The following is a 21525-nucleotide window of genomic DNA, read 5'->3' on the forward strand; positions in this document are numbered from 1 at the left end:
CCTTACTAAGATCACCAATGATCTCCTTACTGCCAAGTCTAAAGGCCATTATTCCGTTCTTATTCTCCTTGATCTAACTGCAGCCTTTGACACGGTTGATCATGATCTTCTCTTAGATTCCCTTCATGACCTTGGATTTTGTGGCTCTGTCTATAACTGGTTTGCCTCCTATCTAGCGGGTCGCTCTTTCAGCGTGTTGGCTAATGGCAGCTCGTCTTCCTCCTTTCCCCTTTCAGTAGGGGTTCCGCAAGGCTCGGTGCTTGGCCCGTTGTTGTTTTCCTTATACATGTTGCCCTTGGGCAAGCTTATTCAATCTCATGGCCTCCAATATCATCTGTACGCCAATGATACACAACTATATCTGTCATCTCCGGAACTTTCTCCTGATGTTCACGATCATATCTCGGCATGTCTTTCAGATATCTCAGCTTGGCTGCTTCATCGTCGTTTGAAACTTAATATGGCAAAGACTGAATTGCTTGTTTTTCCTCCTAAACCTTCTCCTCATCTCTCATTCTCTCTTACTGTCAATGATGTTACGCTTACTCCAGTCAAGGAAGCTCGTAGCCTTGGCTTTATATTTGACTCCTCGCTCTCCTTTATTCCTCATATTGAGGCAGTAGCTAAATCTTGTCATTTTTTCCTGTATAATATTGCCAGGATTCGATCATTTTTGTCTGTCTCTTCTGCCAAGACGCTTGTTCATGCACTGGTTATTTCATGGTTAGACTACTGCAACCTTCTTCTCTCTGGCCTTCCTTCTTCTCACATCAGTCCGTTGGTTTCTGTTCACCACTCTGCCGCAAAGATCATCTTCTTGGCTCGCCGCTCTGACCATGTTACTCCGCTTCTGAAATCTCTTCATTGGCTTCCAATTCACTTCAGAATCCAATATAAACTTCTCCTGTTAACCTTCAAAGCTTTTCACGGTCTAGCTCCTTCCTATCTCTCCTCTCTCATCTCACACTATTGCCCCGCTCGTGCTCTTCGCTCCTCTGATGCCATGTTTCTCGCCTGCCCAAGGGCCTCTACTTCCCTTGCTCGGCTTCGTCCATTTTCGTCTGCTGCCCCTTACGCCTGGAACGCTCTTCCAGAACATTTGAGAACTACAAGTTCAATCGCAGCTTTTAAAGCTCAACTAAAAACTTTTCTTTTTCCTAAAGCTTTTAAAACTTGATGTTGTGCGGACTTTATACTGTTAGTTTTACCCTACCCTGTGCCTGCTTACCCCACCCTGTGCCTGTTTGCATTCTCTTCCCCTCCTTATTGTTTTACTATGATTTTATTAGATTGTAAGCCTATGCGGCAGGGCCTTGCTATTTACTGTTTTACTCTGTACAGCACCATGTACATTGATGGTGCTATATAAATAAATAAATAAATAATAATAATAATAATAATAATAATAATAATAATAATAATCATGTCTCCCCTCAATCTTCTCTTCTCCAGGCTAAACATGCCCAGTACTTTCAGTCTCTCTTCATAGGGCTGTTTCCAGATCCCTGATCATCTGGGTTGCCCTCCTCTGAACACACTCCAGCTTGTCTATGGGCTGCTTTGGTTTGTGCTACCTTTTGTATGTAAGACACTTTCCCCGCTCTCTCCCCCTCTCTCTCTGTGGAAGTGTCTGTGTGTTGTGGCCATCAAGACCACATCACACCAGTCCTTTTATAACTTCATTGGCTGCCAGTCCAGGTCCGGGCCCGATTCAAAGGGCTGGTACTAACATTCAAAGCCCTAAACGGCTTGGGGCCAGGTTATTTGAAGGAACGCTCCTCCCATATGTACCTGCCCGGACTTTAAGATCATCCCAGGGGTCCTTCTCCGTGAGCCCCTGCCAAAGGAAGTGAGCCAGGTGGCTACTAGGAGGAAGGCTTTCTCTGCTGTGGCACCCCGGCAGTGGAATGAGCTCCCCAGAGAGGTTCACTTGGCGCTTACACTGTACTCCTTCCATCGCCAACTTTTTATTTTCTCAGCATTTTAACACCTAATTTAACTTAAATTTAAACTTTGCTGTTTTAATTCCGTATTTCAACCTATATCAATTTCTGCTTTGTGGTTTTACCATGGTTGTGCTTTTTATATTGTATTTGTGTGTTTAGATTGTTGGTTGTTTTACTATGCTCTTCATGGTTTAAATTTTTGTGAACCGCCCAGAGAGCTTCGGCTATTGGGCGGTATAGAAATGAAGTAAATAAATAAATAGTGAGGCCTAAGGAAGCTCCTGTATGGAAAGGGGATGAGAACATGAATCAGGTAGGCCTCCCAGGGCGTCTTTGTGCCCTACTTGATGACAGAGCACCATTCTCTTATTTGAAAGGCGCTCAGCAGTGTGGGCTCCAAGTTTCGGAGCCCCTCTCTCAGTGAGTCACCAGCTGCTCCTGCTCCTCATCCTCTTCCTCATTGCTACCTCTTTCTTGCTTGAAAGGCAGAGAACCAGGAAGCAAGTAGGCTGTGGCATCTGCTCCTCCTCCATTATTATAGAGGAAGGATTGCTGTCCTTCTCTCCCTGCTCCACACACACCCCTTTTCTGTATTTGTAGCAGGAGAATCTTTTCTCACCCTTACTTTTCTCCATGAAAAGCAAAGCTTTGACTGCCAAATGTTTACGTTGTGTTAAAGGTACAGAAGAGGACAAAAAGGTGGCCATCCTAACTGTATAGAAAAGAATGGGTTCCTCCTTCAGATGTTTTGGACTTACAACTCTCATAATCCACGACCATTGGCTATGCTGGCTGGGGCTGATGGAAGTTGTAGCCCCCAAACATCTGCAAGCCACCGTGCTGCCTAACCCTGGTGTGGAAGGTTCAAATGATCCACCTAGGTGATGCCCCTTTGAAGACCTTCACACTTGCTCTTTGCAGATTGATTTTGTATTTATTACATTTATATCCCGCCTTTTTACCTCCAAGGAACCCAAGGCTGTGGACATAATCCTTCTCTCCATGTTATCCTCACAACAACCACCTTGTGCGGTGGGTTGGGCTGAGAGTCTGTGACTGGCCCAAAGTCACCCAGTGGGTTTCCATAGGAGAGTGGGGACTAGAACCGGGATCTCCCGACTCCCAGTCCAACACCTTAGCCACTACGCCACACTGGTATAGTGATCCAGTGGAGGCTGGTGGCTCCGATGTTAGTGGGGGGTTAAATTTGGTCTAGGTTCCAGTCAGAACTCTAAGGAAGCTATCCGAGGTTCTTACTGGATTCACTGCCCCACTGACATCGGAGCCACCAGCCTCCACTGGACGAAGCTATTCCAACAGCTAGTCACTCTAGCGCGTAGAGTCCAGGCGGCCCCCACTTGTCTGCGATCAACCTACTGTCCGCTCCGCTGGTGTAAACGAAAACGAAAATATAACTGTTAGCTCTGGAAAAACTTTTGCTTTCCCTTTCCGTCCTCTTATTGAGCGAAGTCCGTTATACTCAGCAACTAGGACCCAACTGCTGGCAGAACTTCCCACTGCTGCCTTGCTTTTGAGCCTGATGCTGCCATCTTGGTTGAGGGAACTACGGCCGCCGTTCCTCTTCCCTTAGCCGTATTGCAGGGACAGATAGGGCAGGTTCACCACGGACGCCATTTTGGATCGGAAACGAGGCTGCGAGGAGCGCGATGGAGATCGACCCCGGCTCCCACCAGGTACTGAACGGCAGGGGCGCCTCGCCTTGTCCAAACCTGCCCATCTGGGACTACCCTTATCCCCACTGTCGATTGGCCCTCAAATTCGGACAGCAGCCCAGCTCAGATTATGGCATCTGTCGGTACCTTCTTTCTGGGCTACTGCCCGTGCAACATGTTCAAAATATTTTTGCATTTGTCTGCAGTGCAAGGAAGCTCATCTGCTATCTTCCTCCAGATTGAGGCAGGAGGGACGGTGATGATGATTATTTTTATTGCTATACCGTCCAGTAGTCAAAGCTCTCAGGCCCGTTCATAACAATTCACAAAAATGCAAACCTAACCAATCAACGATCTGTCAATCTACCATCTATCTAATATATCCATCTACACACTTTAAAAGACTTTTAAAATTCTGTTTTTGGAGACAAAACAAAATCCCCATAGTAACTTCAAAGCAGGACAGAAATTATCATGATTTCTAAATTTATTTATTTTTAACTTGATAGAGGTGCCTTCTAACCCTGACGTTGTCCCAACAGGAATGCCAGGAGTCAACGTGCATCTTTGCTGCCCACTACGGGCCAGAGATGGAGGTGCCTGCAAGATCCTGCCAGTCCGGCAAGAGGAAGGAAAAGAGGAGATGCTTGCAGCCAGCACAGGAGTCTCCTGGTATTGCCACATCCATGTAGACTGGGTTCTCTAGGCAGGGTCCTGGCAGGGTGTCCATGCCGCTGAGCTGCCAGAGCTTCCCAGAAAGGGTGGGGCCTCTAGGAAGCACAGGACTGGTTTCTTGCACCTGTCCATTCGGCTTCCACCAGGACGGGGAGTAGTAATTGTGCCACAACCTAGGGCCAGGGGGGGATCTACACTACTGCTTTAAAGCACTTTATAACAGTTTTGACAACTGTTGGGGCCCAGGACACACTGCATATACAGTTTTCAAAACGTTTTCAAAGTGCTTTAAAAGCAGTAGTGTAGATCCCCCCCCCAGGTGTGATGAGATCCTCCAAAGAGTAAAGGAGGATACTGTGGCCACTGCCACCCAAGCCTTCTCCAACTTGGTGCCCGCTAGATCTTTTGGACTACAACTCCCATCATGGGGGTACTAGTGAAAAGAAAGTTGAAAGGGGGAATAAAGAGGGTTAAATCCTTGGAAAAGGCATGGAGTTTACTCAAAAGCACAATAATAGAAGCTCAGCTAAAATGTATTGCACAGGTTAGGAAAGGTAGCACCAAGTCCAAGAGGTCACCAGCATGGTTAACAAGCAGCGTCAAAGAAGCGATTGTAGAAAAGAGGGCTTCCTTCAAAAAATGGAAGTCTTGCCCAAGTGAGGAAAATAAAAGGGAGCACAAGCTGGCACAAAAGAGTTTCAAGCAAACAATAAGAGATGCAAAAAAGCATTTTGAAGAGCACATCGCTAATAATATCAAGTCCAACAATCAAGAATTCTTTAAATATATCAGAAGCAGGAAACCAGTTAGGGAAGCAGTTGGACCGTTGGATGACAATGGAGTTAAGGGAGTACTAAAGGAAGACAGGGAAATTGCAGAGAAGCTGAATGAATTCTTTGCATTGGTGTTCACTGCAGAAGATACAGGACAGATGCCTGTGCCTGAACTGATGTTTTCAGGAAGGGAGTCTGAGGAACTGAGGCAAATAGTGGTGACAAAAGATGAAGCTCTCAACCTTATTGACAAATTGAAAGCAAATAAATCACCAGGCCCAGATGGCATCCATCCTAGAGTTCTCAAACAACTCAAATATGAAATTGCGGTCCTCCTCATAAAAATAGGCAACATGTCCCTAAGCTCAGCCTCTGTACCAGAGGACTGGAAGGTGGCCAATGTAACACCAATTTTCAAAAAGGGATCCAGGAAATTACAGGCCGGTTAGTTTGACATCTGTTCCAGGAAAATTGGTCGAAAGCATTATTAAAGACAAAATTAGTAAGCATATAGAAGGACAGGTCCTGCTGAAGAAGAATCAACGCGGGTTCCGCAAAGGCAAGTCCTGTCTCACTAATGTACTAGAATTCTTTGAGAGTGTCAACAAACATGTAGACGAGTCCAGTGGACATTGTTTACTTGGATTTCCAAAAGGCTTTTGATAAAGTCCCCCACCAAAGACTCCTGAACAAACTTAGTAGACATGGAATAAGAGGAGAGGTCCTCTTATGGATCAGTAAAGAACAGAAAGCAGAGAGTAGGAATAAATAGTCAATTCTCCCGATGAAGGGAATAGTGGGATCCCCCAGGGATCGGTATTGGGACCAATTCTTTTCAACTTGTTCATCAACGATCTGGAATTAAGAGTGAGCAGTGAAGTGGCCAAGTTTGCTGACGACACCAAATTATTTAAGGTTGTTAAAACACAAAGGGATTGTGAAGAGCTCCAAAGGGACCTCTCCAAGCTGGGAGAGTGGGCATCCAAATGGCAGATGCGGTTCAATGTAAGCAAGTGTAAGGTGATGCACATTGGGGCAAAAAAACCCAACTTCAAGTATAACCTAATGGAATCTGAGCTGGCAGCGACCAAACAAGAAAGAGATCTTGGGAATGTGGTGGACAGCTTGATGAAAATGTCCACCCAGTGTGGAGCCGCTGTAAAGAAGGCAAACTCCATGTTAGGCATTATAAGAAAAGGAATTGAGACTAAAACGGCCAGTATCATACTGCCCTTATACAAACCTATGGTGCGACCACACTTAGAATACTGTGTACAGTTCTGGTCACCACACCTAAAAAAGGATATTATAGAGCTGAAAAAAGTGCAGAAAAGGGCAACTAAAATGATTAAGAGCCTGGAGCATCTCTCCTACGAGGGAAGGTTGCATCAACTGGGATTGTTTAGCTTGGAAAAAAGGAGGCTAAGGGGAGACATGATAGAGGTGTACAAAATTATGCATGATGTGGAGAATGTGGATAGGGAGACATTTTTCTCCCTCTCTCAAAATACTAGAACCCAGGGTCATCCCATGAAACTGATGGATGGGAGATCCAGAACAAGTAAAAAGAAGCACTTCTTCACACAGCACATAGTTAAATTATGGAACTCACTACCACAAGATGTAATGATGGCCACCAATCTAGATGGCTTTAAAAGGGGGGTTGGATAAATTCCTGGAGGCAAAGGCTATCAATGGCTACTAGCCCTGATGGTGGTGTGCTGCCTCCAGTATTCGAGGCAGTAAGCCTGTGTGCACCAGTTGCTGGGGAACATGGGTGGGAGAGTTCTGTTGCACCATGTCCTGCCTTGTTGGTTCCTGGCCGATGGCTGGCTGGCCACTGTGTGAACAGAGTGCTGGACTAGATGGACCCTTGGTCTGATCCAGCATGGCGCTTCTTACGTTCTTATCAGCCCTAGCAAACACGGCCGGTGGTCAACAACGATGGAGTTGTAGCCTAAAATATCTGGAGGACACCGTGTTGGGGAAGGCTGAACTAGAGGACTAAGGGGCACCAGCCAGTTGCACTACTTCTGTCCAAACAAGAATACCAGAGAGGGACGTTCTGGCTCTTAACTTGGTAGAAATGCTTGTTTGCCATGCCCTGGTTCTTTTCGGCACTGTCAAGCTGACCTCTAATTTTTCACTCCCTTTCATTTGAACGTCTTGTCTTTTTTAAAGATTGTAAGTTCTAGAGCAGCCACCCCCCCACCTCGTGCCCTCCAGAAGTTTTGGATTACGACTCCCAGCGTTCCTGATCCTTTGCCATGCTGGCTGGGGCTCATGGGAGTTGACATTGAAAACAGCTGGAAGGGCACCAGAGCTGCACCTCTGCTTTAGCGCAATGCCTGCATCTCAGGTTTCGTTTGGGTAAGGTGCAGCGCTTTCCACCAACCCGCTACTACATTTTTCATTAGTCTGTGCTACAGGGCAGTGGCAAGGAGATAAATTTGTCCTAAAAACAAGATAAAAATGAATTCAGTCACTCCTACTTCTCATTGCGACAGAATTGCCTGCTCCAGAAGAGGTTACCCAACTAATGAATCTTCTCACCCTGGTCTTTAATCAAGAGGTTCCCAGAGCAACTTACATAGGGTTAAAATAGCCATCCCGCCCACCAAACCCACCACTGAATAAAACCCAAGAAGGTAAAATGAATACAGTCACACAATGAGACAGATAAAAACCCGGTATCAAAAAAAACCTGGTAGATCTAAGAGGCAGCCTCCCCAGAGAAGCAGTTGCAGAGACAGGGAGCCCTTACTGAAAAAGACCCTCTTTCCTTACTACTCATAGGGTGCAATGGCAGGGGCCTCTGAAGCTGATGCCCCCGTTACACTTTGGGCAGGCTTCCTTTAAATCAGAGCAGGGTCTTTCTTAAAGATGGGTAAGCTTTAAAACTCTGGAAGTAACCTTTTTCAGGGTGACGTGTACCATGAGCTTTAATCATAAAAAAGTGGGCTTTTTCTAGTAGCTGTTTGGGAAATGCTACACTAATGGAACGTGGGTTGGACTGCAAGTCCCACAATGACTGGGAATTATGGGAGTTGTAGTCCAAAACACCTGAGCAAGCACTGAGTCATTACTGACTCTTGGAGGGACGCCAGCTTTCATTGACGTTTTCTTGGCAGGACTTATAGCGGGGTGGTTTGCTGTTGCCTTCCCCGGCCATGATTACCTTTCCCCCAGCTAACTGGGTACTCATTTTACCGAGCTCGGAAGGCTGAGTCGACCCGAGCCGGCTGCTGGAAACCAGCTTCCGCTGGGATCGAACTCAGGCCGTGGGGAGAGTTTCGGCTGCAGAAACTGCTGCTTTACTGCTCTGCGCCACACGAGGCTTTTTATTATGAGTTTTAGCAGAATTTCAAACTGGTTGAAGCCTGTTGCTGCTACTCTAAAGGAACCCTGGGAATTGTAGTCTCCATGGTGCGGAGAACTGCTACAGCACTATGGCTCTTTCAGCACACTGCATTTCCCAGAGTTCATGGAGAGGAGCCATGTTAAACAAACACATTTGAGATGGGCAGGTAGGTGGCACTGAGGGCCAAAAAGTATGGTTGCCGAGGGAAACTCCGCCCATCAGCAGTGCTGTTGAAATACCCACAATTCCACTCTCCACAGCAGAAATGGCCTCTCGTCTTGGCGACCTGGTCCTTGCAGCTGAGTGGATGAAAGATACCGGCAAATTTCCCCATCACCTGCAGAGCCCTGAGCTGGCACTGCACGACCACGACGCGTACTGCCTACCTGAGGAAGCAGAAGCGCTGAAGAGGCTTGTCAAGGAATTAAGGGCCACGGTGCACCGCCAAAGTGAGCTCTTCTTCCACCTGCAGGGAGCGGTTGAAGCCAGCCACAAAGAAAGTTGGGAACTGCAGGTGAGGGGCAAATATATGCTGAGGCAAATCGGGGCTGGCGTCAAGTAGGCCTGGGCCTACTGACATGGACACCCTGGAGTTGCTCCTCTTTACTGTTGCAACCTGCTTGTTCACCTGCCTCTGACTGGCTCAAGTAATAGTGGTGGTGGGAAGTAGTAGAGGTCACGGCCTACTTGCTCCCTGGCTCTCCGCCTGTCAAGCAAGCAAGCGGTGGCAATGATGAGAAAGAGGACGAGGAGTAATAGCAGCTGGTGACACTGGCAATAAGAAGAGAGGGTCTCTGAGGGAGGGGCCCACTGAGGGTGTCTTCTTGCCCTCCAGAGCCGACACTGGTTATGATGCTGGGAGCAGAGTTGCGAGGGGGTTAACCGCGCAATGGTGCCTTTCTCCCTCACCACAACAGGAGAAAGCAGATGAGAACTGGACCCTCCTCTCCAACCTTGGAGAACGTGCCTCACAGCTCGAGGCAGAGAACCGGAACCTGCGCTGCGAGCTGGACCAGCTGGAGTCCGCCAAGCGCCGCTTACGCGTGGAGCGGGACGCCAGCGCCGCCACCGTCCTCTCATTGAGCAGGCAGCTGAGGGGACGGCATGAGGCCCAAGCCCAGCATGGGGCTTTCTCCCTCGAGAGTGTCAAAAGCCACAGCAAGTGGCTGAGGTTCTACACGGGCTTTGACGAGTACCCCCGCCTCGCGGCGTTTCTGGACTTCCTTCTTGATGGCAAGAGGGGCCTGGAGAGTGGCCCCCACAGCGCACTCAGCCCCGAGAACCAGCTCTTCTTGGTGCTCGTCCGCTTGCGCCTGGGACTGCTTCTTCAAGATGTGGCCTTCCGGTTCCACATCTCCGAATCCACTGCCTCCCGCTACTGGCTCAGCTGGACAGAGATCATGGAGCGGAGGCTGAGGCAGGTGAGTTAACTATGGGATCAGCCATTTTTCTCCCCTTCTCGAAGACGAAGGATTAAGAACTGCTTTGTGTTATGCTGAGCCTCGTGTGGCGCAGAGTGGTAAAGCAGCAGTTTCTGCAGCTGAAACTCTCCCCACGGCCTGAGTTCGATCCCAGCGGAAGCTGGTTTCAGACAGCCGGCTCGGGTCGACTCAGCCTTCCATCCTCCCGAGGTCGGTAAAATGAGTACCCATCTAGCTGGGGGAAAGGGAATAATGGCCGGGGAAGGCAACGGCAAACCACCCCGCTATAAGGCCTGCCAAGAAAACGTCAGCGAAAGCTGGCATCCCTCCAAGAGTCAGTAATGACTCAGTGCTTGCACGAGAGGTTCCTTTCCTTACCTTTCCTTGTGTTATGCTAGGCATTTGTGAAGCAAGCATAGAATACGGGCCGTTGACAGAAAGGCGGTGAGAGGCCTCAAAAGACGCCCAGCGTTAATTCAGTGGTCTAGCGATTAACACCCAGGAGAGAAGTTCTTTCGCCCCATGAGTTATGACTCTTCCTCAGTTAATTTAGTTCTTTCAAGGCATCAACAAGATTACATTCCGCACCACCTCGAGAGTAGTGAGATGATGCAGAAGGCAAGTTTTGGTTATGTTTTGAAAGGACTAAATCCATTGTTTCTGAGGAAGACTTTTAAGACTCAAAATGCATAGAGATAGTAAGTTTTCCTCCGGAGAAGAAACAAGAGGGCAGAAAATGCAATAATAATAATAATGGAGGCATCTGAGAGGGCTCCACTTTTTTCTTGTTTTGTGCCTTCCCATATTTTCTTCAGTTCCTGAAAGATGCCACAGATCCGCAAACTGCCAGTGTTGCCCATTCTCTGCCCAGGAAAGGCTTGGATCAGGAAACAAGTGTGGTGAAAAAGTCACAGTAATGGAAGGAGGGCTCCAGGGATCTGACTCAATCCCTTCTGCTGCTTTAATAGTTTATTGGACAAGGGCTTGTCTATACGGCTTGTTTACCCCAACGTAGCTCCGCATATTCTCATTTTAGGACACAAGAGTCAGCTGTCTGTTCGCAGTAACATTGCATTTTAACCAAGATAATGCGCATATTCGCATCAGCAATTTACCACGACTTTTCGCTCCTGTCAGAGTTTGCTCCGCGTTATGATTATGTGTCATTGGGGAAGTTAAACCACATTTTGACAGGTGGGTGGAGCTTTGAGGGTAGGAGAACGTCATTGGCCGGTTTCCCACTTTGCCACCTATCGGCTGATTCCTTTTTTCGCGCCGTTTTTAAGGTGAACGATCTGATCCTACGGAACTCCGCATAAACAAAGAGGCAGAAATGTGCTGCTATCATCCTTCTACAGCGTCGTTCCTTTCCCCACGCTCAGGTTTTTGCTATTATATCAATCTGCAGAGCTCCGCATATAAACTGTAGCACTTCACTTGTCTCCATAGTATTGTATATCCCATAATGCAACAATGCGCACGTGCGCATGTATAACTGCACTACAAAAAATAATAAAGGTGATAAATCGCCGTTGCTGCTGCAGTGTGACGCTCTTCACCTACATTCGAATCAGCGAAAAATTGGGTTTATATTTAATGAAGAGCAATCCCATTGTCATATAGACGAGGACCAAGAGAAGTTAGCCAAGCAGCTGTCTGGAACTACCCACTGCAAGATCCCCAGTGGATCAGGCCCAGAATGCACCCTTCACCCAGCTCCATGTGGGCAGAAAAGGAATTTGATTATCCTTGGTGGAAGCACAATCTTGAATCTATTGCGCAAATCCTTTCAAGACTAAATTTTGGATTACAGCCCCTCCCAATTTGCAAATATTTTTTGCATTTATGAATAAAAGGTTATTCTACACAATAACCTAAATTCAAAGAACGTTCATTACACTAAAGCAGGATTGGTCAGAAATTAGATCTCCAGTTGTTTTGGACTTCCAACTTCCTGACCATGTTGGCAGGGGCTTCTGGGAGTTGAAGTCCAAAACTTCTGGAGTTCTACCTTCTTCCCAACCATGGACTCATTAAAGGGACAGAACAAACTTCTATTGATTTCAATGGGGCTTTTAACAGAACTCTCTCTGGATTTGGACCTGTGTGTCCAAGTCCCATTTTCCACACCATTCTGCCCCAAATCTGTATTCAGCGAAAATAGAACCAAGGTGGAGGTGCTGTATCCCTTTTCCCCATTGCCCCTAGCTGGTGCCCTCCAGATGTGTTGGGACGACAACCTCCATAATTCCCAGCCCACAGGGACATTGGAGAAAGCTGCCATTTGGCTGATCGCCTATCCACAGATTGGAGTCAGCAACCACTGAGCCTAGATCATGCGCCTGATCAACTAGGATGCCTTCACCACCTATGGAAGGATTTAAAGCAAACGAACACTTTTCTCCCTTGCCTGCAGATTCCAGTCTCCTGCAGCCAGCGCTACGTAGATGCGTTCACGCCACAGCGGCTCCTCAGGCATCATGACGTGTCACTGGTGGCTCTGGATTGTGTAGAGCTGTTTTTTGAAGCCCAGGGACGGACCCGAGGCAAAGGAGATGCCCCCCAGGCTCCTAGAGCCCGCTACTCCATTCACGGCTATGCTCTGGCTGCTCCCAGCGGCTTCCTAACCTTTGGCGCAGGCACCAGTGAGGAGCCGCCCACGTTGCCTCCGTTCCTGCAGGCAGGGCCTGTGCAGCTGACGGCCCAGCAGGAGGCTGCCAAGAGACGAGTGCTGAGCTTCCGCAGCCTGGCCGACAAGGCTTTCAGCTTCCGCTTCCTGCGGGTCGTCCATCCCCAGAACATGGAAGGCCAAGTCTGCAGGGCATGGACCATTTCCTGCTACCTGGCTTGCCTGCTGCATGAACCCATGGGGCTAGTCTAGGGCAAGGAGCCCTGCATTCCCGATGGGTTGTGCTTAAATCCGACTGTACCTTCATCAAATGCTGCTAGCACTGGCCCTGCTCCAGCGCAATTTTATCACTGAAACCTATTTGGTGGGTTGGAATCCCCGCTCTGAAACCAATACACCTTTAGAGCTCTTGTGTGTCTGCTTCCTGTGACTATCATGGATAACTGGTAGAGAAATGAGCCCACGTGAGATTGATTGGTGGACACACACACACAAACCCAGCATTTAGCATTATTTTGATCACAAAAAGCTTCCTTATACCGCCTGCCTAGCTCTACAATTGTGGGCAAATCCGTAAGCACTGGCAGGCCTGTGTTCCAGCTTTCCTCTACAGAGAACACAGGAGGTCTGGCTCTTTTCACCATCCCCTCCTTTCTTAAGCAAACCACTCTAATCTGGCAACCCTGCAGGATCCATTGTATGTAATGCAGTCTTGTCAATAACGCCTCCTCACACAAATGACTAGCCTCCTGGGTGGGCAGCAAAGGGGGGTTCCTCTTCTAGCAGCCTACCCGGTTTCGAAGTGGGATGAAGTGCTCCATCCTTCGTCCCCCTACCTGCCCGCCCACTCCATTCACCTGCCTGGCATTTGATGCACTTGCTTGCATGCAATAACTGGCTGCCTGCAGCAATCGAGCTAATGCTTACGTACTCTCCAGGAAACTCTCAAGCTAGAAATGGCTTAGCTGTCATTTAACCTTTTCAGATGACATGAAGATTCCCATAGGAAAGAGAAAGAAGATCACCAAACACTTGGGAGCTTTACTGTTTTTCGCTAGTACCTCCTACCTCTTTCCCATCCAACAGATTGCAACAACCTTGCCTTTGTCTCCACTCGTGGCCCCTTCAGGTTTAAACCCCTATTCCTAATTTGTCCACTGAAGTTTAGCTCCCAGTTCTGTAACTGGCGTTAAGTCAGCCCTGGACATCTGCAACTGCTTCTTTCACTCAGGCCCTTTCTTTGAGCTCTGAAATGCACTGCATTTCTAAAATATTTCTCCTATCACCAGAATCGCCACAGCAATAATGTCATCACCCCACCCCTATCTTTGCATTTTAAGCAAACGTGGAATATGACCGGGACATAATGCCAAGGTATGTTCAGTAAAGACTGTGGGAAGACACAAATCAGACTGGTGTATGTGTGTGTGAGAGAGAGAGTTTGTCTCAGCAGCAGGTCTTTGTACTGTCTAGCAAATAATACAGTGCCACGTTGTTAATTTGTACTGATCGTGGTAACTTTTATTACGTGCATCTGACCCTTCAAATACGTTAAGAATCTAGTTTTTGTAGCCTCGACTGGCACGGCGGCCTCGAGCCCGTTCAAACTTGCGGCCCTTGGATCGGACGTATGGCCTGGAAAGAGGAAAATGGAAGACGGGTTAGTGACACAAACAGGGACCTACTACAATAATACACACAGCAGCCACAGACTTTGGAAGAGCTGCAGAATCCGGAGAATCCTTTAATTCCCAGTCTGTTTCCTTGCATTCCTAGAGACCCAGTAGCCCCAGCTCCTTACTCTTCTAACCCTCTAACTTTTAGCATTTCTCAAATCATTCCAACCCTGAGGGGAAGAAACGTTCAACAGGATTTTACTCCTTCATCTTTCCAAATCCCCAATAGAGTCTGAAAATGACGTAAGAATTGTAGTCTGAACTCTAATCCATCTGACAATCCTAGAAGTCAGAGAAAAAGATGCAGATGGTGTGCACAGCTGCAATGATTTTAACACTGCCTAATTCAATTCCTTCAACACCGTACGGTGTGAAAGAGATTTTGTTCCATGTGCTACATCAAGGAGCAAGTTTCAACTCCTATGTCTTTCAATTCTTGTTAAGCAGCTCAACATTTCTCTAAAATAAATGTTTGGGGAAAACAGCAGTGTAGTAGTGGCAAAAAGTTTACTTCAGGCTTTCCAAAGAAACTGGAAAAAGCTCATATTTGTTTCCTAGTGGGACGAAATATGAATAGCAAGGAGATTTCTTTCAGCCTGATCCTGTGCACAACTACTCAAAAAATCAGTCCCACAGAACTCCCAGGAAAATGTCCTTGGGGTCCTTGGTTGACTTGGTTACAGTTATGCTGCAAGTGGCAGAACCCGGTGGCTTCTCAAGAATTTAAAGGGCCCCTGGTTCCCATTTTAAGAGCAGGTTTCAGGATGTCATAATGACAACAAAAGGTTGAAAATGTGTAGTGCTGTGGTTGAGGACCTACAGAATCATCTGTGAGACAATTCCGGCACTTCAGGAACAAAATTTCAGCAGTTCTTCATGCCTTCCCGTCTCTCTCCTAGAAGGACCCCTATTGCCTCCTGCCGCTCTACTTAACAGCTCAAAGAACCAGTGGAAATGCCTCCCAATTGCATGGCTTGCATTTCACACTGGTGCATCTGAGTGTTAAAAAATGGTGTTCGTCATCATATCTTCCAGGGCTAGCTCTGAGCATCCCTGGAAGACTATATAGTAACAGCAGATAAGGTTCACATATTCTTCCTGAGCAGAGAGAAAGGCCTAGAGCACCACTTTCAAATGTAGCCTGTGCTCCCTCAAATCAAGGGCTTAAAAAGACTTAAGAATGTTGACTGCGGTTTATTCAAAAGTTAAATTTATTATTTAACTGTGCACTTCACAGATTTAAACTGTGCACTTCCCAGACAGCCTCAGCTAATGGGCAGTATAAAAAAAATGTTATAAATAAAAAGATAAATAAATAAAAAATAGGAAAACAATTTTGCTCAGTATGAAGCACATATGAGGGGAACTGAGCAAGATATTGCAGTGTTGGTTCGCATGTGGGGAACCTATTCAGTTAGACGGCTCATAGAATGGCTTAACTGACCCTCCCAGGAAAGTTATTATTATTATTTATTTATATAGCACCATCAATGTACATGGTGCTGTACAGAGTAAAACAGTAAAATAGCAAGACCCTGCCGCATAGGCTTACATTCTAATAAAATCATAATAAAACAATAAGAAGGGGAAGAAAATGCACCAAACAGGCACAGGGTAGAGTAAAACTAACAGTAAAAAGTCAGATCAAAAGCAACCAAAAATAACCCATGCTAACTGCCACATCATGGTAACGCATGATGGGTTAAATAACCCACTCTGCAAACCATGGGTTATCAGAGTAGGCAAATAAGCCGTTGTAGTTTTTTTAAAAAAACCTGACAGATACAATAATCCATGAGTTAAACAAGGCATCATGGCTTATTTAACCTATCATGGGTTATGGTGATGTCCGAACCCAATCGGAAACTCTGCCCTTCTTCTGTGCCTGGAGAAATGAGAGACCTCTCTGTGATCACAGTACGACTCAGAACAATATTGGGAGTTCCTGAGAAGGGTGCGATTCAAATGTAATGAATACAACAACAAAAAGGATGCTTCCAGATTAGGCTGTTCTTATATGCAATGTCATGTCCTTTTCCACAAAATTTTATGGGGGTGGGTCCAAATGTCAGTCTTCAATTTGTAGCTCCTCCCATGTTCTCCCATTGCTGCTTCTGTCTTTTTTTTTTCTTATCAGAAAAAAAACCCATTAAGGAAGAAAAGACAAAATGGCAAGAACGGCTTTTGACTGGGAATGCTAGGAGACCTTTGCCTGGAAGCACCCAAAGTCAGAAAGGGAAAGAAAGAAAGAACAGAGAGGGAGAGACTTGATGGAAGCCGAAGTGGGAAATGTAGAAGAACAGGAAGTAAGGAGTTGAAAGTTCAGCTCAAGTCACAACTTCTAAAACGCAGGTATCATTCTGAAGTATTGCACAGCTCTAGGCAAATGCTGGGTAAGCGGGGAAAGAATAAGCAGGATCCCAAGAGGGTACTCACTTAGTGTGGCTGTGGGGGGTGCCAGGGGCCTTGCCAAAATGCCGGTAAACTTGACGGGCCTTCCTGGGTCCTGTAGGGGGCAGGTCAGAAGAGATGTTTTAGTCACACTGAGATATCAGAGGCAGAGTATGGTCAACAAGAGCTGCTCAAGCCTTCAAAGTGTAATGCTCGCTCCTGACTCACCAGAAAGCAACACTGTTCCCTGGCCCTTGGGGGCAGCCATGGCTAACTGATCAAAAGTCATGATCTGGCCTCCAGCTTTCAGGATGCGGCTACGGGCTCCCTGGGTCACTCTGAGGGCACAAACCTTGGAGAGAAAAGCAAACGGGTTGCAATACAGGAGACTCCAAATCCGACAGCAGGAAGTTTCGAAAAGCGGACTTCCTGCTTCATTGAGATCTTCACCTAGCGATTCTAACTAGGGATGTGACTTTTAGAACAGCTGCATCTCATGTGGAAATGCTAGCAGATTTAATCCACTGATTGACGGACTCTTGACGATTCAAGATTTCTCAAAAAATCAGGTGACAGCCCAAGTCATCAAGTGCAGATACAGCCATTCATGCAATCAGCATGCCTATTATGCATGTAACTGCATGTATCCTTTCGGCACCAGTTTACAAAGCCCGGCCTGTCTGACATCGCAATGCCCCTTTAGTCTGAGCCTCACGCCCTTTCCCGCCCGCATGGCAGCCCCACCCCTGGCCAGGCTACCTTCAGTTTGGGGATCTCCTGGATGCGGACGTCATCTGTCACCGTACCCACCACAACAGCGGTTTTGTTCTCCCGGCCTGGGAGCTTCATCTTGCGGATCTGGAGGGAGGAAGAGCAAACAGAGTTACTGGTTTTATTGTTTTAATTGCTGTTTTATTGCTTTTAATATTTTGTTTTTAATATTTTAAGTATTTTACCAGTGTAAGCTGCCTTGCGAGGGCTTTTGCCCTGAAAGGCGGCCAAGAAATGTTTTTAAATATACACTTGCATTGATATACGCACGTAATCATTTGCCTTTATGGCTAGAAGCAAGCTCTTTGTTGCATGCAAACATCTACATAAACATGAGCTTTACCTTGACTGGGACAGTAGGGAGTGTGGCTCTGCCTCCCATAATATGTGTCTCTCGCTGGGCCTCAACCAGCACAACTATTCACTGCTTTTGGCACAGGTTTAGGAGAAGGAAGTGACTTACCACTGTCTGCTTGGGAAAGAACATACCATCCTTGGCCCACACAATCCCACTCCTTCCCCTTTTCGTGCCTTGTTCCACTTCCTGAGCTCTGTTAGCAAAGCCACGGCAGAGACGGCTGTGCTTATTCCCCCTTGGTACGTCGTGGGGTTTGAGGACTGATATGGACGGGCGCCTGGGGAATCGGGGAAAGATCAAGAAAGGGACTGGGGGGAGAATCTGTCCTTACCATGCGGGATACAGAGAGTGGAGGCCGGTTGGTGCGGCTCATAAAGAGCCGTTTAAGGATCACTTTGTTGAATTTTGCATTGGTCCGTCGAGCAAGAAATCTGTAGAGCTGAGGAGACAGCAAAGGAGTTAAAAGAATATTTGGGAGACCTGTTGGTCAGTTCCCTCCAATAAAAACCACCGGATTGGCTCCACTTCTCAGATTAAGCCCACAAGCAAACTTCTAGCCCCAAAACGACCCTCCAGGAATAATCCACTGGCCTAAAATTCATCAGAATGATAGAATTTTAAAGTTGGGAGGGGGCTTGGACTTCATCTAGTCCAAATCCCTGCTTAATATAGGAATCTTGCAACTAATGCTTCTACTGAAGGAGAGCCCACTATTTCCCGACGCATTCTGCTCCGTTGTTGAACAGCTCTTAACAGCAGGATGTTTCTCCCAACGTTTAGCCAAAATCTGCTCCCCTGGAATATCTACCTATTGGTTCTAGTCCTCTGGAGCAATAGTCTGCACCAGCTTCTACGTGACAGTCCTTCAGAAATTTGAAGACAATGTTAGGGTGACCATATGAAAAGGAGGACAGGGCTCCTGTATCTTTTAACAGTTGTATAGAAAAGGGAATTTCAGCAGGTATCCTTTGGATGCACTAGCCCTTTTTTTAGCAGTGACATCGTTCTGCTAGCTCATGTTCAGCCTGTGATCAACTAGGACAACTAGACCCATTTCACATCTACGGCTGCCAAGACAGGTCTCCCCCATTCTACACTTGTGCCTTTCAAATTTGTTTACCTCAATGCAGGAGTTTTCCTTTACCTCTGTCAATCCCAAGTTTTGTCAAAAACGGTTATAGATCCCAGCGTGCCTCCATACAAATGAGCATGGCAGAAGGCAAGACAGGGAGAGGGTGCCCACCAGGACTTCTGGTTCTCAGCCACCTCTGAACTCACAGATCTTTGGCCACTTTGGTTCTCACCTTGACCAAGAGGCGAAGGTAAATATCCTGGCTCTTAGGCTCCTTCCGTCGAACCTTCCGGTCCTTGTTGTGGCGAATGTCGACTCCCTGGTGCCAAGAAAAGAGGAAAACTTATGGGTGGGCACATGCTAAGCAGTCATGAATTAACATACAACCAACATACATTCTTGGCAATGCAAGCGTTGCATTGGCATGAATGTTTCATGCCAATAACAGGCTTTGGGCAAAGTTAGTGACAGGGTGTCCAAACTAGATTCTCAGCAGGTTCTAAATATAAGCCAGCAAGAGCCTTCTCCCCACAACAGTAGGTACCTCAATGTACATAAGTAGAATCATCATGTTAACATATCGAATGCTCTCCAACACAATGCTTTTCACTGGTCACATCCCCACTTTTCCCGCTATGAGAAGTCCTTCAAGATCCGCAACCACTGCCTTAGGCTGTAGTCTATATACACTTACTAGGAGTAAGCCACAATGAAGGCAGTGGGTATTACATCTCAGTAAACATCCATTTTTTATCTCACTGTTAATCTTACTGACAGCTGACAGCTTCCCTCTCAGCCTCATTTTCTGACCTGTAAAATGGGCCAAATACACAGTGTCTTTCACAGAAGGACGGTGAAGACAATCAAGATGTAGACTGTGAAGTGTTTTGTATTCTAAAAATACTGTTGTTACCAAATAAATATCAGCTTTCCTTTCTTAGTGAGAAGCTTAGGTAAAAGACAAGAGGGGGAAGGATGCACTCCCAAAATTGCAAGGAACAGGAAAGAAGGAAACCCTTAAGTGAGCAATAGGCAAAAGAAACAATGTACAGGCATTATAGTAATATGCTCCAATAGTTAGAGCTATGTGTGGGCAGAAGGTAGATGGGTATTGACTGGTAGATTTCTATGGGTTTTACAGTAGGGTTTCTGACTCCCAATTATCTTACAACAGCCACACCTAAAACGAGCTTTAAATTAGGTTGCTGAAAAAACTGCTTGGATTAAAAAATAGAAATGGATTTTTGTGTAAAAAAGACTTGAAAGCTTGGTTCTGGTACTGAACACAAATTACTGGACTGAGCATGTGATAGCGGTGCTAAGAATTAAGAAACAGGGTACATGTCCACCTGCTTGAGCATTTTGTATCTTGCTCTGATTGGTGGGCCTTGGGGTTCTAGTACAAGACAAAGTAGATCTTGCAAGCCTCAAGTCTTCCCCATCTCCTGATTCAGCAAGTACAATGTCAAACACAAAACAACAAAATAGAAGTTATGTTCAGAAAATTCAAACCAGGAACTCACACCTTGCTTACTACTGCATGTTGTTAATCAATTCCTTGATTAAAGGCACCCTAAATCAATGCAGCCCATTTCAAACCTACATCTTCATCTCCTATACATGCACTTCATCCCAGCCATTCCTTCCAACTGGCACATGCCAAAGTTCAAAAGAGCCATCACAGTATGCTTCCCAGGCCCCATTCCTCTCTCTCTCTCTCACCAATACCAATTCTGCATACGTTCAGCCACAAACTCATTCTTAATACAGCTGCTCCACTTCCGGCTTCTAAAACGCCTCACTTCTCTACTCACTCCTATATGTCGAAAAGTTCTATTACTCCAAGTAAATTTAACCCTTTGAGCTTGTCTCTCACTACAGCCATACCTACTGCTAATATATATTGTATTCTTCATTGGTTGGCATCTATATTATTATTATTATTATTATTATTATTATTATTATTATTATTTATTTATTTATATAGCACCATCAATGTACATGGTGCTGTACAGATTACACAGTAAATAGCAAGACCCTGCCGCATAGGCTTACAATCTAATAAATAAAATCTATAATAAATATAGATTTTATGTGCCTTATTCAGGGATAGCATTAACTTGGTTTTGGTATTTAACTTTAAAATTCTGAAAACTGCAATACTTGGGGACCAATACTACTGCAGTAATAACAACAGGTAGAAGTTTATGGCACCAAAATATACTTTTAAAACGAAGGGACTTTCTGTTGTAGGCAAATTCGTGAGGATAACATTTCTGATGAAGCACACCACAGGGCTCCCATGGTTTCTCATATGGCTTCTGCACTACCCTATAATGAACCCCGTAATCGTCTGGAAGAGACGACGTGTACTTATAGCCTCCAGTCGAGTGTCAGAATACACACATATATATATACACACACACGTGTACAGGCTTCTAGTCGCTCTACCCCATCGTAAAGCGTTCCAGGCGCAATCCTGCAAAGTTCCTAGGCCCAAACTCCATCCTGCCAGTAGCAGCCCCCTGAGGGCCTTCCAGCCTCCCTTCCGCAATCATAACTCTCCAGCCTCCAATACTGGTCCCCCCAGGAGCTCCCGGCCCTTCTCCACAGCGGCGCAACGCCGCCCGCTGCCCACGCCGCCTCCCCGGGCAGGATTGCAATCGATTCAAATCCCACCTCCCTTCGCACTCACCATGCCGACGTCGGCTGCCCCTGGAAAAAAAAGAGAAAGGAAGAGGCCGCAACCGCGCAAAGAATTATGGGAAAGGAGAGACAA

At 46.5% G+C, this 21525-nt stretch overlaps 2 protein-coding genes across 4 annotated transcripts; one reads left to right on the forward strand and one right to left on the reverse strand.

The window, feature by feature from the left end:
* Positions 1–3596: 3596 nt before the first annotated feature.
* LOC134406090 (uncharacterized) lies at positions 3597–12888 on the forward strand. 3 transcript variants are annotated; one of them, XM_063137349.1, is made up of 5 exons: positions 3597–3640; positions 4162–4291; positions 8689–8942; positions 9346–9849; positions 12266–12888. In XM_063137349.1, exons 1-5 carry the CDS (start codon positions 3614–3616, stop codon positions 12728–12730), a joined length of 1380 nt encoding a protein of 459 aa, XP_062993419.1. In that variant the 5' UTR covers positions 3597–3613; the 3' UTR covers positions 12731–12888. The 3 variants fall into 3 exon arrangements, with proteins under 3 accessions (XP_062993419.1, XP_062993420.1, XP_062993421.1); XM_063137350.1 differs by having other exon boundaries at positions 8692–8942; XM_063137351.1 differs by lacking the exon at positions 12266–12888 and adding an exon at positions 11136–11222.
* Positions 12889–13970: 1082 nt separating this feature from the next.
* Positions 13971–21525, reverse strand: RPL18 (ribosomal protein L18). The gene is made up of 7 exons (XM_063137352.1): positions 21442–21525; positions 18979–19065; positions 18006–18113; positions 17305–17403; positions 16774–16897; positions 16591–16660; positions 13971–14113 (listed from the first exon to the last, which is right to left on the reverse strand). Exons 1-7 carry the CDS (start codon positions 21442–21444, stop codon positions 14038–14040), a joined length of 567 nt encoding a protein of 188 aa, XP_062993422.1. The 5' UTR covers positions 21445–21525; the 3' UTR covers positions 13971–14037.

Source organism: Elgaria multicarinata, chromosome 11, assembly GCF_023053635.1.
Source record: "Elgaria multicarinata webbii isolate HBS135686 ecotype San Diego chromosome 11, rElgMul1.1.pri, whole genome shotgun sequence".
Lineage (NCBI taxonomy): Eukaryota > Metazoa > Chordata > Lepidosauria > Squamata > Anguidae > Elgaria > Elgaria multicarinata.